Raw genomic sequence first — 18,276 nt, forward strand, 5'->3', positions numbered from 1 at the left:
TGATCTTACTTTTTTATTGATAGCTGTGTTTAGGTTGCGTAGCAAACTTTAAGAGTAGATTAAGTTAAGTGAGAGAGAGGGAGAGAGAGATAGAGTGTGTGTGAGTATGTATGCGGAAGAGACTAATTGTGGACAGGGTAGTATGCAGTTCAGGAATGTTATTAAGCGAATGAATGAGATCATGCTTCAAACTGGCGCCTTTTCAAAATCTGACAATGACATGACAATGAAATTTATGAGAATGAAATAAAACACTTTATAATGTGATGTTTGTGAACATTTGGGCATGTTTGAGATGTGTTATAGCTTTCAGGTGAATCTGCAATTCTATTTAGTTGTCACCTGTTCCCAACTGGTAATTGAATGAAGATGATTGTACTGAGACCATTACTTTACCAATTAGAATCTAAATCCTTCTTTCTGTATTTCATTTTGTGATCGGAAGTAACTGAAAGGAGTTACATAGCAACAAATTCATTTGTTTTTCAATCTGAAGTGCCACAGATTTTGTATGTAGGTGTGTCTTATTATTCCTGATGTTGGCATGATTTACTCATGAATTTAAAGGAATAATGGTAGGCTTTGGAGAAATGTTATTTACGCAACCTTAATTTGTGAAATTTATCATTGCTCAATTTTTCCAAAATTTTGGAGCATGTTTCTCACATTGAAATGTCTCACAAGCTAGCAGTAGAAAATGTCTCACCAAGACACATTTTCTAGTCAAAGCAGTCTGGTACCGGTATCTGGCAAATTGTTTTAATTCAACATGCTCATTTGTGTAAAAAAAAAAAAGTAATGTGGGTTACAGGCAAAAACACATTTTGATACAAAATTGCACTTTCAATAAATTGTAATGGAATTTTACAAAATGTTCACGAGAAACATTTATGCAATTTTGTGCTCTTGCAAGAATGCTTTGTTTACCAGGTCAGAGTATTTATGATATAAATTATCCGGTGGTATAAGCTGAGAAAGAAAGCCCATTTTGTAGATGGACATATGAATTTCATAACTTATTGCACCCTGAAAGTGAAACAGTATCATTGAAATAGATGGGCATTTACGATATATGCTAAGAACATTAAGAGGGGCACTCAGAAACCATTAGACAGCTCAGTCCATGTAGAGAGGCCCACCTGTACAAAATGTTTGCTCACACTCCAGACCAAAAAGGATCATGAAATCTCTGGAAGATCAGTTTTAGATCCCATTTACACTTTGCAGACCATATTACTTAATGTTTTCAATATCATACTGTGTTCACAGTGCACTTGCACATTAACATCTTGCAAGCGCTCCTGTGGCTTTGCGATTTTTATATTTGGTTCGGTTAGGGATTTTTTTCACTTGCACAATTTTGCACTAGCACTTTATCAATAGCACTTTAGCAACAGCACTTTTGATAGCGTGTAACATTTTAGCATCAGCACTTTAATCCTATGTACTGTGAGGTTTTTTATATCTATTTTTTATTACAAAAAAATATGTTATCTACATCTAGGACCATGCGTATTATGAATCACTATGGTATGATTTTATTCTATTAGGTATTAATTGCTGCAGGTATCCTTGTATTATGATCTAGATGTTTTAAACCTCTATTTTACCATTGTTGGTTTTATATGAATTTATACATTTATTGTATTCAATGGGTCTATGTATTCACATAGTAGTCTGTTGCCTAAGTTCATTGCTAGAGGTGTTGCTTAATTATTTATGGGTGTGGTAGATGGTCACTAGTTAAACGTATTCAACTTAACAGCGGGTCATGTGATCAAGACCGTGAGGTAACAGTCGAAACGCGTCATGCTGGGCACTGCCCATGTACTGACTGGTTGCTATGAATTTGAACTATGAAATAAGGCACTGCATTAGTAAAAACTACTTCTGGTGGTCCATACCTGTTGTTGCCTTGCCAGTGGATGTGGCAAGTCGAGATTGTGTTGCATCGCGTATGGATAAATTATAAAAACAAAATGTACAAGTAACTTATATTGCTGCTGGCTGGGTTCCGCGTCTCTGCTCCTGCTCTCCTCAGGCACATTGAGGAACAGGAAGCAGGCCCCACTAACCAATCAGCGTTTTGATTGGTTTTGAGCATCCTGGTTTGACGCTCAACCAGGGAATGGAGGCCCAGGTTTCTTCTCCAAGCAGACTGTAATGCAGCCTGCAAGGAGAACGGGGAAAGTGCGCATGACTAGTTGGGCGGCCCGAGAGGGCCAACCAAACAGTCATTGCGACCTTAGTAGTGGGCAAACCACTCCTCCTTTGCCCTGCTCCAAGAGAAGAGCAGCCCTGCCCACTCACCCGCCCGCAAAGCAGCAGGAAGCAGCCTAAAATGATCATAACGCAAAGTTATTATCATTTTAGGTTCCTGCTTCCCACTGCTTAAAAGCAGTGGGGCGACGCTCCTCGACCATAGCAGAGGAGCTGCCCCTGTATGTAGATATATATCATGCTTAAGGGTCTAGATAGTATACTGTTTGGAAATGTACCTAATTTGAACATTTCTGCTATAATGCATAAGGGAAAGTTTGAAAAAAAATCAAATGTGGTTTTCAGGGTTTGTGCCTGTGATTCGAGTATGTTTCACGCTATGTGTGTATAAAGAATAAAAGAGTAGTCCAGAGAATCTTCAATAGTTGTAAATTTCCGCAAAACTTCCCAAAATGCATTCATTTAAATTTTCCACTAATTTGAACATTCGCCGAAGTGAATTATATTATTGTGCATTTGAATATTTAACTTTTATTGCATTTGTTTCACATACAAATATTTTCCCTAGAGTGAACTTAGTTCCCCTATAGTGTTTTTATAGAGGTATTTCATTTCTTGTTGCACTCTGGAAAATCACTTCTGACTTTGAAGGGAATCATTTTATATGGTGGAAAACGTGCTGAAAATTGTTTGTGGAAAGTCACAAATCTGTGAGTGTGTGAGTGTTCACTGCGTTATGCAAATTGGCCTCTTTCCCAGGCATGTCTCAGTTCCTTCCCCTCTGGCTAAACTTGCAGCAACTGAATGATCACCAAACATACACTTAATTTCAAAAAGTTTTCATGCACTGTGGAAAAAGGGTACAAAACAGCACAACAGAAAACAGCAACTGCACAAAAGAACAGATTTTGGCTAAAAATGGAAATGTAATATGCGTGTCTTCAGAATCCGACACAGTTGGTTTTTTTAAGGGAGTCCAGAATATTTCCAGGCTGTTGTGGCTTTTCCTCTTAAAACGTATAAACTTTTAATGTACTCAACTGTCATGGAATTCTGTTATTTCCATTAAACGGTAATGCAAGTTAGTATAAAGGTGGGGGGGTGTCAGCATCGGGGATGTTTCAGTGTTCTACATATTTGGGACAACAGGATGTTTCCTTCCAAGGAGAAGATAGGTTTTCCATAGGCCTATTTATTATACATATATATGTCTTATGATGGCCTACCATATCTTCAAACCAAAAGGAGCACTAAAGCTTGATGTAAATTTAACAATGCATTAATTGGCTTTGTAATGAAAATGTAGGCCATTCTCTCGAACATGTCATTGAAAATGTTGAATGATAAATTGATTGTTTACTTAAACATCACTCTACTCCACAGTGTCTTTTAGGGCATTTAACATCTTAATATAAATTAGTAAACATTAATGCTATCTTTGCTTCAAGCTGACATATACAAGACATAACTCTAGAAATGGGTACCAACTTTGTTGCAAGGTTTTCTTGTTCAAAATAATTTTGTAGAAAGCAACAAACAGAAGATATGCAGCAGAATATATTAGATTTGTTTTAGAAGTTCACAACTTACTGAATGGACAAGTAGAAATAGAAAAGAGCAAGGTTGGTATATCTTACTTTTACGTATAAACAATACCAGAGTTTACAAAAACTATTGCAACTGCAAATACAAGATACACAATGTTCTCCCCAAATTTAACAGAATAAATCATCATAGTCATTCCACCCAAGGACATGGACATTTATTCAAAAAAATTGTTGAAAATTTCGAGGGTTGCGTTTAAATCTTTATTTCATGAACACTCGAGAAGAACTCTACAGGTCATGCATTCATCACATCATTGTTCTTCTTGAGGATCTTGAGCTCAAGTATAGAGCTCTATTAATGTACTAGCACCCAGATTAGAACGTTCGGAGCTAGCCAACCAAGAATACTGCCCATTAGAGCTATAATTATTGTCACAGGCCTAGAACTGAGCCTTCTCTGGCTGCCAGCTCCATTCTCCTCCAGACAGTGGCGGCTGGCATCTATGGGGGAGGGGGGCAAGGCTTGCGCAAATATTAATAAAAACAAAACTTACCTGAACCCACGTCAATGTCCTCTACTCAGGACCTTATCAAAGGAACTGGATGCTGCAGTGCAGACACCAATCCTGCCGCTGCTCTCATGTTCTGAGAGCAGCGTCCTGATTGGAGGGAGTGACCTCACTCTGTGCTTCCGAGGTTCCTGGAGGCCTGCACTTACTCTAACCCAGCTGTATTTAAGACAGCTGGGTTACAAGTTACAAATTGCGCATGTCTGGCTGGACGTCGCATGAAGGTCAGTCAAAGGGACATGCGCACTTTGAAAAGTGCAAAAACAGCGCACCCTCCTCCCTACTGCTGTTATTCAGCAGCAGCCCTACCCCCGTCCTGACACTCGGTTCAGGACTGGAGGATGAAGAATAAAACAGTAACGAATTACAATTTTATTTCCATCTTTGTGGGTAATTTAAGTGGGGTGACGCTCCTCCTCTCAAACAGAGGAGCTGCCCCTGCCTCCAGCATGCCTTGTTCCAGTGTTCCTAGTTTTTTGCAACTTTCAGGTGTTGTTCCTGAAGTAAACAAAAAAGGAATGGGTGGAATGCTTGAAAAAATCTCAGCCACTGGTCTCAGTTAATTGTTTTTTGTGCTGACCATGCCACCTCAGATTAGACCCAACCATATGCAAATCAGTCTTGGTCCTGCTCCAACAGGAACATTCCAGACCAAATTGTCAAGTGACGTCCTCTCTGAACTGCCACACAAACAACCCAAGACCGTTTCTGCCCTCTTTCGGGCTCTTCAGTTGGGTCCAGCTTGGATCCAGTAGCACAGTGAGCACAGGGCTTAGATCTGGGCCTACCCATCGCACTGTGGCGAGTCGCACTAAAGTGAACAAAAAAGTGAAATGCTTGAATTAATCACAGCCACTGGTAATTTTAACTTGGGGACCGCATCCCAGTCCATCATTGTTCTGCCCACCATGTCACCTCAGAATAGACTTAGCCATTTGCAAATCGGTCTTGGACCTGCTTCAATAGGAAGAGTCAAGCCTGATCTTCCAAGCTAAGACCTCTCTGAACCAAAACACCACAAACCGAAGACTGTTTTAACTCTAGATGAGGCTCTTAAGTCAGGTGTAACTTGGTTCCAGTGGCACAGTAAGCAGGGGACTCATTTTTCCCCACTATTCTACCTTAGATTAGACCCAGACATATAGGAAACAGTTTTGGCCGTGCTCCAATAGGAACAGTCCAGCCTGAACTGCAAGGCTAGGTTCTCTCTTAATCAGAACACAGGCACCCCGAAATTGAGTCACACCACCACAACTGACCCCCAGTTCTAGGTGCCAACGCTCCCCTTAAGGCTGAAGCAGCAGCTCTCTCATCAGAAGCTGATCTCACTTTCACTCTGTGCTGGTCCCTCCCCGTCAATGTCATATCGGAAATATAGCTCCTAACAGACTCAGTAAAGTAGAAAACACAACCTGACCTGATATGTTAATTTTCTTATGTAGCATTAGGGCTAACATTTCCACTTTGAGAACAAAGGTGGTGGATTGGCACAAAACAAAATCAATTGCAGCTTATGGAGAAAGAGGTGCTGCTGTGGGGTTGAGAGGAGCCGCTTGTCCAATGATGAACTGAATTTACGGCTTGGGAGCTAAGCCAAATAATGGCAAAGCTAGTAGCCTTATTGCCATTACCAGCAAGGCAATAATGGCTGTTAAAGTGGTGGGCAATAATGATCTGGAATGTTGGGTGTTCCACTGAAGACAGTAGAGTGGTGTGGAGCAATAAGGGCTGCTATAGACCTTCTGCTCCAACATTCCAATGTTTGTTTTTCTATTTCTTTTTGGTTAGCATTTTCCACTCTCTGTGGTGTGGAATGTTCTTGAAATAATATAGCCTCCTGCAGAGGGCTATTTCAATCAGTAAAGTCCCTTCCCTTGTAGGGAGAAAACCTTTAACAATTTTTTTAGCCCATAGCATTAGGCCACAATGTAACATTAAAATCGTACATATACTTGCTGTAAAGAATGGAATATTTAAGACTCTTCGGATGCTACTAAATTGATAGGTGTGTTACTGTATGTTTTTACATTACCAAAATATTCTTAACCTGATGTGAACATTTGAACAGCACTCACCGGGAGGCAGCAATCTCTGACTTTTGCCTTGCAATGGCAGCTGCTCTCTGTGCTCCTTCCACACTTCTATCGACCTTCTGCCTAACCTTTGCACTCTTCAGAGGTATCACTCGCTTTTTCATTCCTTTGACGAACACATTGTTCCTGTACTTGCCTTCTTCCTTCCTACCATCTGGTAAGGTGGTACAGCCGTATCCATGCCGGATGTTGTCCTGCCACTCCCCTTCATACTTGAGGCCACTTGTTCTTTCGCTAACACCAAAGCCAGATCGCTTATCATTTTTCCATTCACCCATGTAGACTTCAGTGGTGGTAGCATCAATATCGGACTCAACAGGCAGGAAATCTTCCCCCTCAGCTCCATCTCCGTAGCTCACAGTGGATGTAGCATCACTGGCTGCGGAGCTGTAACCGCTAACACTCTTAATGAAGCTGAGCTTGCTTCTCTGACTGGTCAGGGAAGACCTTGATTCTGACTTTGTAAGTTTGCCTAAGAATGATCCTCTTCTGAAGAGACCCCCTTTTTCCAGCTTGATGGTCTCGGGATCAGAGTAGAGTGAGAGTGCAAATCCCCCACGGCAAATGGTAGGAGAGATAATGTTCTCTTGAGACGAAAGGAGAGTGTCCTGCTGGACCAAGTTGCCATTGCTGTGTTCACTTCGTAGAGATGTAAGGGAGGTACGTAAAGGAGAACGTACCACAGCTGCCATGCCATAGGGCACACTTTGACGAACGCCATATCCATGACGCATCCCGTTGGTAAACTGTCCTTGGTACGTTCCTAAAATCAAAAATGGAAATCGAATTATACACAGACCTTTTCTATAAGACAACATTGTTTACTTCAAGCAAATGTCTTTTAGAGGTGGACAATATGTTTCATATTTGAACAATATGGCTGATAGTTATACAATATTTATACAATTATGGAATAAATACATAGAAATTTCATCTACTTTTTCTGACTCATGAAAAAAGTGATCTTTACTTTCCTGTGACCTTGTTTTCTTATTATCTATTTTCGATACACCATCCGAAGCTATAACATTGCTCAACTGGGTCAATAAACTTAACCACTTCTTTTTTCTGAAAATATTACCTGAAGAAAGTTCATCACAGCTCTACGGTGTAGTTCCATAATTGGTACATGGAATATCAAAACTTCACCAATACCCCTTTTTTGGGGGGATAATGCATTTAACAGTAAGCATCTAATATGTACTTACTGCTAACTTATTTTGCTTTCAAAGACTTTTAAAAACACACCTCCTTTATACATTATATAATTTCATTCTCTTAATTATGTCGATTTTTGACTCAGGGCCTGGATACCCAATGTGTAATTGTTGAACTTTATAAACTAATACCCTGCAAATACAACTAAAGGTAGAATTAGGTTAGTGACATATATTATGAAAGATGAGCAGTTGGAAGTTTTTAACCTTCTGATTAGATGACAGACGCTATATGCATTATTGTCAAAAAACAAAGGGATCCACCCTTATGGGAAAGTATAGAGTGTTCCTCCAGACTACGTGTGTCTCCTACAATGGTGGACAGCACACAGCTTTGCTTAAATACCCTTCACCCACCAAAGGATCCTTGGTTGTATGCATCATCATCGGGGTCTTCCCGCCCTGCTGCCGTACGGGCCGTGCTGCGACCTACGACTACATGGGAGCACTGGTTATGAAAAACAATACTATGTGTGGTGTAGGAGTGTGAGTGGAAGGGTCAGAAGTGAGTGAATGGTGAATGGTGAAAAATTAAAAAAATACCTGGCTCAGTGGAAAAAATACATTTTAAAGTTCCTTTGAGCTGGTATCATTAAAAATGGGGAATGTGATTGAGATAGTATGCTTTAATGAGCAGTGTCTCCTGTGTCAACATGTTTCAAAGCCCTCCCCTGGCTTCTCATCAGGACCTAGAAGAGACCCCTTCTACACTCAAATCAAAACAACTGTGTATTTACATATAATCCTAAGTGGTGCACATAAATTCTACATGCACAGTATACTATACCCCAGTAGGTATATTGCTGAATGGGTTCTGGAAGAATAAAAATAGAGTTAAAATATCCTAACACCCACCACTGTGTCTTCTCGAGAAGGCCAGGTTCACTGTTCAGTTGTTCGAGAATGGTCCACTGTAGGTCTTCCATTGTGTGTTGGGTTGTCAAGTAATGGGTAGCCATTTTCGTAGTGCTTCTTTTGCAACATACGTTGCTCCTGTGCTCTCCTATGCGTGTATTGACAGGTCTTGTTGTCATTCCGACATATTCCATTCCGCATGGGCAAGTGATGATATAAACCACATTCTTGCTGTTGCAGTTCATAAATCTCCTCTGCTCCCATTCCGTGCCATTTCTAAATTTTATACTTTTGCTTTTCTTCGTCAGGTGACAAGTGCTGCAATTACCACAAGGATAATGACCCTTCACTGGGGGTAGGAGGGTATTTTTTGCCTCAATTGTTAAGGTGTGTGAAGTGCTACGAGAAGACCCCACAGAATCCATCAGGATTCGGATAGCCTCCATGGTGGAAGAAGCGACAGCACACAACTGGATCTTCAAAAACTAAGCTGGTTTCCTCATCAAAAAATCACCAAGGACCCCTTACGTCTCCATCATTCCTAAGATCCACAAGGACCTTGTGCAACCTCCAGGCCGCCCCATAGTATCGGGCATTGATTCCATACTAGAACCACTATCAAAGTTTGTGGACGCTTTCCTTCGCCCACTGGTCCAAAAAACTGATACATACCTGAAGGATACAAAGGAAGTTCTACAGCTACTCCAATGAATTGACTTTGAACCCAGCAGACACCTCCTGATGGGACTGGACGTGGAGAGTCTGTATACCAGTCTCCCACATGATGAGACACTAACTATCATTGAGGAGGTACTTTTCACCACCAATTGGGGATACCACACACCACGTAACGTGGTTGTGGAATGTGTGTTCCTGGCACTTACAAAAAACGTCTTTGCTTACGAGGATACCATCTACCTACAGAAGCACGGGGCCAGCATGGGGAGCACATTTGCTCCTAGTATAGCTGACCTGTATATCTACCACCTAGAAGTAAAGAAGATCCTACAACCCAGTAACCCGTTTATCAACAACATAAAAACATGGAAACATTACATAGACAATGTGTTGGTTATATGGGAAGGAGACATTACATCAAAAGAAAACTTTATGACCTGGCTGAACCAACAAAACATCTATCGGAAATTCACCAGCACAACCTCACGGACCAACTTGGTCTTCCTGGATTTGAAAATCTACCCAGATGAGGGCACTTTAAAGACTACCACTCACTTTAAAGTTACAGCAAAGAACTGTCTGCTGTTATATAACAGCTTCCATCCCCGCCACCTTCGTGACAATCTCTCATACGGACAGTTCCTCCGCATGCAGAAGAGCTGTACAGAGATTAAAGACTTCAAGAGGCAGGCTACTGATCTACAAGAGAAATTAAAAAAACGCAACTACCCTACACGAATCATTGACAGAGCCATGAAGAGGGCACGTAACAACAATAGGGAAGCACTGCTGGAACGGAGAGTACCTAAGGACCCAGAATAGAGGCCAATATGTGTCAATACTTACAATACCAACTCCAATCAAGAGACAAAAATTGTAAACAAACATTGGGGACCCCCGGCATGCGGAATCCTCAACCTTCCCAAACCGATGTTTGCACACAAAAGGGGAAGGAGCCTGAAGTACATGCTGGTCCACACAATACCACAACACACCTTAGCAAATGAGGCAGAAAATACCCTCCTACCCCCAGTGAAGGGCCATTATCCTTGTGGTAATTGCAGCACTTGCCACCTGATGAAGAAAAGCAAAAGTATAAAATTCAGGAATGGTAGGGAATGGGAACAGAGGAGATGTACGAACTGCAACAGCAAGAATGTGGTTTATATCATCACTTGCCCATGCGGAATGTAAATGTTGGAATGACAACTAGACCTGTCAAGACACGCATAGGAGAGCACAGGAGCAACGTACTTTGCAAAACAAGCACTACGAAAATGGCTACCCACTACTTGACAACCCAACACACAATGGAAGACCTACAGCGGACCATTATCGAACTGAACAGTGAACATGGCCTTCTCGAGAAGGAACAGCGGTGGGTGTTCTGAATGGGGACACACATTACAGGCCCGAACGACGACATCTCCTAGGGTCAATTTAGCTGATTTGTATCTCCCCGTGGCTTTTGTCACTATCTCTGGGAAGAGAAAACTATTGCAAATACACTGCATAGAAACTCTTGAAACGACTGGGCAGAACCCTTATGTTTGCAAACCTTCTATTAAATACTTGGGGCCAGCTGGAAAACACCCCTGAAATAATGTGGCCTGTACATTACCCTGTGGAATTGAATGTCCTGCCACACGTTTTTTCACTCTTATTCACTTATGCCATCTTGAGCTCACCCTTCTGTAGAGAGGTATCATTACCACTATATGTCCTCTACATAAACATCTTTTAAAGCAACTGGGCAAAAACCCAGTTTTGTTAACACACCGTTTTTTAAGAAACACTAGGGGTCGACATAAAAACCTCAACAATGTCGCCATGAGGGGCCGAATAGAAACATGGAAAATCATTGTCTTGCCACAAGACTTGCCACTCTTGTATTTATTTGTTTATGCCGTCATGAGTTCACCCCTCTACTCTGAGGTGCCAATACCCCCATTTTGTAGTGCATATTATTAAACATGATAAAAAACAATTCGGAGTAACTCGCATGTCTGGCTGCACAATCCCTTGGTACAATGTCTACCATAAACGCGATTACATGTACCATTAGTAAATACTTGCCCAGACCTGGTTTACTTTATTTGAAATATTATTATTATTTTTTTCATTATACGCTCGTACAACAGGAAGCTTTTTTAGTGAGAGCTCCAGTCTATTACGCTCTGTATACGCTATCCGGCTGGTCCACATTTTTTAAAGAGTTAGGAAGAGGTAGTGTCCTTTTAGTTAGCGCACTAGTCTTTTTCGCTCTTAGGGCTATACAACAGGCACCCTTGAGCAACAGGAAGTGAGGAACAAGCACCCTTGAGCAACAGGAAGTGAAGAACAAACACATTCAGCTGGAGGTGTCATTTTAGGTCACCATCTTGGTTATTCTGACAGACCAGTGTTTGTACCAATTAGTGCAGTTCTTTTGGCGACAAACCTATCAATTATGCTCTGTATTTAAAGACACTGCCCACACTGGCTCAATGTTCCACAGAGCCACGGCGAGGCAGTGTCCTGGTGGGGAGGTAACCTTGATATTGTAAGTACCGCACAGCCGATTTGCAACAGTGAAACGCTGCTCAATTAAGAAGGATCTCAAAACCAACAGTTTTTCTTTTTCTTTTTCAATTTCTTTTAAAAGTATGTGACTATAGGACCCCTTCCCTCCCGTTTTTAAGGCTCATGGGGCATTATCTGGGGGATACAAGAGTTCGTGAACTTCCTAAACTTTGGAGGCTTCTTTATCTGTCACTAAACTGTTTTTTGAAGGAGAGATATATTTAACAGATACTCTCAGTTATACTTATCATATGGATACGCACACCACGCGGTCCGTAGATATAGAGTGTGTGTTTTATGTTTTGTGTGTATATGTTTTTGTATTGTCCCATCTCGCGGCATAACACAGCACTGATTACCAATTATAACAGATAAAGATAAGAAAAATATATCAGAGAAATATATCACTTTTCTTTACAGGTCAACACCACATATGGTGCAGTTTGGATGTGTTATTTTATTTTAACTCTGTTTTTATTCTTCCAGAACCCATTCAGCAATATATATCTACTGGGGTATAGTATACTGTGCATGTAGAATTTATGTGCACCACTTAGTTAGGATTATATGTAAATACACAGTTGTTTTGATTTGAGTGTAGAAGGGATCGCTTCTAGGTCCTGATGAGAAGCCAGGGGAGGGCTTTGAAACATGTCGACACTGGAGACACTGCTCATCAAAGCATAGTATCTCCATCACATTCCCCACTTTTAATGATACCAGCTCAAAGGAACATTAAAATGTATTTTTTCCACTGAGCCAGGTATTTTTTAATTTTTCACCAGTCACCATTCACTCACTTCTAACCCTTCCACTCACACTCCTAAACCACACATAGTATTGTTTTTCATAACCAGTGCTCCCACGTAGTCGTAGGTTACAGCACGCCTGTCCTGTAGCGGGGCGGGAAGACCCCGATGATAAAGCATGCCGCCAAGGGTCCTTTTGTTGGATGAGGGGTATTTAAACAAAGCTATGTGCTTTCCACCATTGTAGGAGACACAAGTAGTCTGGAGGAACACTTCTATACTTTCCCATAAGGGTGGATCCCTTTGTTTTTGACAATATAACTTGTGGAGGACGTATCCAACTCTTCTGCTCTTTTGAGCATTACCTCTTCACTCCCTTCTTGTGTTACTTTGCTATATGCATGATACTACTACGCATATACAGTTCCATGCCAATGGTTGAGCAAGGGGCAATAGCCAAATTTACCAATTTTGCCTTCTGTGGTCATCGAGAAATTAATACAATCCCTTCACTTCTATTGCATTGCTTATAACTTCTTTAATGAACTTGGACATGCTTGAAGATACAGCTTCTGCTCAAAGTATTTCTCTTGTTCTAGAAGGACACAAGAGCCCCGAATTATGGGTAACTAGACTGACATGTACTTGTAACACAACTATTTAATATACATTTACTTATATATTAATAAAGATGCTAAATACCCTCCTAAAAGAGTGAGAGGAAAGTGATTTCTCTAGGATGACAGAGCTATGATTGCAAGAGAGTCTAAGATTCGAACCCAAGGACAGCCACTTAAATAGTGGACTGATTACTGAAATTTAACAACCAATCACATTCTGATTAAACTTCAGCAACAGTCTACTTCGCGAGCCATGCTGCCGTGGTAAGCTATGCAGGTGAAATTCCAAGATGGCCACCATATTTCATGTTGGAGAAGTTGAAAACAAAAAACATAAACAACCCATTTGCCTGTCAAGGTGTCCAGCAGCAGCAATGATATGCAGACATGACTCAGGCATAGTCCACAATGAGAATGGATTTTGGTACTTTCATAGTTGAGTCACTGCAATCCAGAGCAGCCTCCTGCCCTACTTCCCACTGGGAAAAATGCAAGATTGGCCAGGTCAGTCTGCTCCTGGATATCACTCCTCATCTCCTTCTCAAAGAATGGGTGAGTTGATAGGCAGAAAATTCAACTTGCTACATAAGGTAACAGAATCAGCAAGACATGTACAAACTTAACTACATAGCCTAATAAAAAATTAAGTAGTCTTCACATAACCAGAAGAGGGTACCTTAAACATATGCACCAAACAGACTCTTGTTAGCTTTCTTTATAGTGTCTATAATTCAAGGAGACCTCAGTAGTAGCGGATTAAAGTCTGATCCTGCAGATCATGAATATGGAGCTTCAATAGTGGCTGATACAGTAAGCAGACCAAGCAGTGCATAAGGGTCTTTAGATCTGAAGTCAGCCAGAGGGAATGGTCCAGCCTATTAAATTTGGTGACCTCCTTTCCCACACATTACTGCCAAACCACAACCAGATTAAGTGCCGGACTTTCACCAATGGATGTACATGTCAAATGGTGGTACAAAGGACACTGTGACTTAACAGAATGCAAAGTTGTCTCTAGCAGAAGCACAGGCCCTTCAAGGACCGGCACTATGTGGCCACAGCACTGCAAAATTAACTCTTAGTTGATCAAGTGGATGACAAACAAAGTGTATCTTATTTACCACCCAATCTACCTGAGCCACCTGAACTAGGGGTAAAACAGAAACAAACAGTAAATATTCCTGGGTAGGGGAGAGCTCATGTACAAGAATAACTGGCGAATCTTAATAAAATGTAAAGAATAAAAAGTTTCATGAGAGCTAACTTGACGTGATAGGACAATAATGCCTGTCTTCAACATGACGCTTCACCTGTATTAATTAATGACTATGGTCAGTAGACAGATAGTGTGTTAATGCAATGTCATTGAAATCAAAATGAAATGAGTATGTGCAACTTTACAAAAAATGTTGGATGGCCTTTTGCAAAAGAAGGATGCCATGGAGTTTTTCATCATTTGTGCCTGTATTTCACACTTAAAGACAAGCATTTTTGGAGGACTCAATACCAAATGGAAAACAGATATTCGAAAGTTGGTATTAAATTAGATAGCACAATATTCTGCAGAGTACAAATGGGCACAAATTCATAAATTACATTAATGAGCTGTGAATATTGTGTCCCCCTAAACACATGCACTCTGATTCAACCTTGCTGCCGACATCTACGAGTTGACTACAGTCTAACTCCTCCTCCTTTTAGGCATGAATACAGAAAGCTTTAGCTGTGTTATTAATTCTTCAAAAAAGTTTACAAAAAGATGTATTAGAAAGACTAGCATGGAGGGAGATTGCAGCCACTGGGTGCTCAGGGATCGTCCCTGAGCTGGTAAATGCGAGGGTGCGGTCTTGTGCCCTGACGGAGAGAGCTCTGCCATCCCTATGACGCCCGGTGATCGAGGCGGATGTATCAGACCTCAGACCTGTGAACCCACTACCCTTGGCCAGTGAGTGCAGAAGCTAGGTGGGGGCCTGCTGCAGGATTCTGCGGTGAGCGGTGGAGATCCTGGCCTGTAAGGATTGGCTCTGGCAGCTTGTCCTTGCATCTGTAGCTGTGTGGAGAAGCCTGGGGGCATGCTTACAGCCTGTGGTGACTGTTTCTTCACCCTGCATCCACCCTACAATGGGCTGACCAGATTGTATCCACTGGGGTCATGGATGGGTGTCTGTGTGGTTTCCCTGCCAAGCTAACAATAGCGATCAACTGAACTCCAGAGAACTCATCGTGTGTGTCGGGCTACATTGAGCCCATGGCTGACGACGTGCAGAGAGTGCTGCGGATCCTCCTATAGACTTGCACTGAGGCAGGTCGTTTGCACCAAAGAGGTGCAAAGACACTACCGACAGGCCCATTTTGTGACCATGCCCTTTGCTGTACTGCCAGGACACAGGAGGGAGCAGGAGAAACTACAGGCCCCAGAGTCCTTTGCTGCATAGCCGCCTCACATGCTGCTGCTTTGCGCCTGGAAGCACATATTTGCCGGTCGGGGCTGATGCGTCGCGGGATGCCTCTTGCTGTACTGCTGGTACACCGGAGGTGGTAGTAGAAACTATAGGCCCCAGCATCCGTTGCGGCATAGATGCCGTACACTCTACTGCTCTGCACCTGGAGGCGCATATTCGCTGGTCGGGGCTCATGCTGTGCAGAACGCCCATTGCTGTACTGCCAGGACACAGGAGGGGCAACGAGAAACTTCAGGCCCCAGTGTCCATTGCGACATAGCCACCGCACTTGCTGTTGTTCTGTGCCTGGAGGCGCATTTTGGCCAGTCGGGGCTCCCGCTGCTTGGGACGTGCCCAGGCCAAGAGCAGGCCCGTCTGCACCCTTGGCATTTTGAAGGTGGCTTCGTGTAGGCTGTATGAGTGCTTTGCCCTCCCTTGTCTTGTAAAAGAGCACAGCTTAACTTGGGTTTTTGGAGGGGTCAGCCAGCGGATCTCTGATTACAAGGCCCATTGCATGGTGTAGTGGTGTAATACACACGTTATTTCTCTCTGACACCCTATTCTCAACCGTAACTGCGCAAGGTCCACGACAATTGGCAAAAGGAAAATGACCGCTGGCCCAACAGGGGTGATACTGTAACCACCATAGACTCTTTTCTAATCAGAGATGCCCCTGACCAAAATGAGACTTTCCCTGGAAAGAGAGAAAATCATTCAGGGTTCTTTACCCTCGGATAATCACGAGGAAGCAGGGGAAGTATTCGGTTCTGGTTCTTTGCCCACAGCAATATTATCTACTGAACCCCCAGTCAAAAGGAAGAAGAACGGTGGAAAAAGAGCAACCCAGACTCACCCACAGAACAAGGCTTCCCTGACAACCAATATTGACTTGGAGCAATTCTCAGACAATTTATTTTCTAGGTTGGAATACTTGTTTAAAGAGTTGCTTGCTCCTGTTGTTCTACGGCTTGAAGGTATAGAGGCCAAGCTCAGTTATTTTTCCCTGCTTGCCCCTGAGGCTCATATCTTTGGTACGAAGCCTGTGGCTGTGGGGACCAGTTGTGCGGCTAGGCTCACACCCATAGGATTGATTAGTACAGGGGGGCCATCACATGAGCCCAGTCGTCCTAACCAGGAGAGTCAAAAGGGGAGAGGAGTTGGCCTAACGGCAAGGGTGCTCGACCTCAGACCTGGGGGACTGGGTTCGAGTCTCGGTAATGACGCTGAACATCCTGTGATTCTGGGCAAATCACTTAATCTCCCCGTGCCTAACAAAGAATGAATGAGTGTCCTAATGTAACGTAACTGGTGCTATGTAAAGCGCTCTGATACTTGATTGGATTTGGGTCAAGTTTGCGCTATATAAAACTCTGCAAAAAAAAAAAATCAATATGTTATCCAATCAGTGGGTGAGGGGTGTCAAGGGACAGAGATCATCCGTGCCACTGATATCCAGGACACACCCGCTCAGGTGGCTCAGCTGGCTCAGCTGCAAGGGGCACAATAATCAAATAAGAGTAAAATTCACACATCCAACAAAAAAGACCCCTAATGGCTCGAGAGGGAACTCCAACTTACCTAGAGCTTCCTCAGAATCAGCACCCTTAGTGGCCATTTTATTGGGAGTTCCACCAATCACGCAAGGATCGAAAGAATCCACGTTGGATCTTATGCACAAGGTCACTCATTGGTGTTACAGTAACATAGTAAATGGGCAATATTTGTACACCCATGTTATGATGGCCAGAAGACTGGGCTGTGTGGGTCATAGGGTGAGGAAAAACGTTGAGGGAGACTGTGTCGTAATCAACGTAAGACACCCCATACATGCTAAAGCACTTGTTGAGAGTCATTTCATGCAAGTGTCTAATATGACAATTAAGGTTGTTCCCTTCAACACTTTTATCCCACTAACTCTATTCTTCTTGATTGCCCCAAACAGTCCAATTTCATACCTGTGAGTACCACCCAGGGCGATAGCGGTAGGTTTGCACTTCCGATAGCCAATAGATTCAAACCTTTGCTAGATCTAGATGGGCTAGATGGCAACGATTGACCACTAACTGCCCGGGCACAGCTGCTGGGCCTAAGGCCCGCGGGCCAGGTTGGTAATGCATTTATTTTACCGGATTTGCTATGTATTTATGGTCTCTTTTTATGCCTTTGTATTTATAAGTATCTTTGGTACAATTGTTTTTTTTCTTGTGTGCTTTTAAGGCCCTTACTGGCCGAATGAATGAAGAATCTTTGATGGACTGACTAGCATGGTTTGGCATTGCTTGAATGGGCTATCCATCAAGGCGATGACACTTGAGTATGGTTACATTGTCCCATTTTTATTCCAATTAGGTTTTGGTGATGGAGGGATGAAGTAGCTCTTTTTTAAAAAACTGCTAACATGAAATGTGACTTGTAATTGAGACTCAGTGTGTGTTTTGGTTGTTGGACTATGTTTCTTTTTGTTAGAAAGTAGATTTTGCTTTCTTAGTGGGCATCCTTTTCTGTTATTCTTCACTCTCCTCTGTGACTAGTAACTTTTTGAGTGTGGTGTTGCTGCATGGAAGTCTCAGGCATTGGAAACATATGGCTCTGTCCAGCAGATGGAGGAATGATTATCTCTAACCCTATAATTTTCTATCTTATGGTGCTTCTTTATTACGTCACTGACCATTTACATACATAAGTGGTTTATCTTAGCTCGGTTTAGTTTTGCAAAGCATAAGCT

General features: G+C 42.3%; 1 protein-coding gene across 1 annotated transcript in view; it reads right to left on the reverse strand.

Annotated features, from left to right (window-relative positions):
• JPH2 (junctophilin 2) overlaps positions 1-18,276 on the reverse strand; it is a 372,752-nt gene that overhangs the window by 211,033 nt on the left and 143,443 nt on the right. The window contains exon 2 of the mRNA XM_085619312.1: positions 6,412-7,192. Within this exon, the coding sequence (XP_085475438.1) occupies positions 6,412-7,192 (781 nt within the window). The remainder of the gene's footprint in view (positions 1-6,411; positions 7,193-18,276) is intronic.

This window comes from Triturus cristatus, chromosome 7 (genome assembly GCF_964204655.1).
Source record: "Triturus cristatus chromosome 7, aTriCri1.1, whole genome shotgun sequence".
Classification (NCBI taxonomy): Eukaryota; Metazoa; Chordata; class Amphibia; order Caudata; family Salamandridae; genus Triturus; species Triturus cristatus.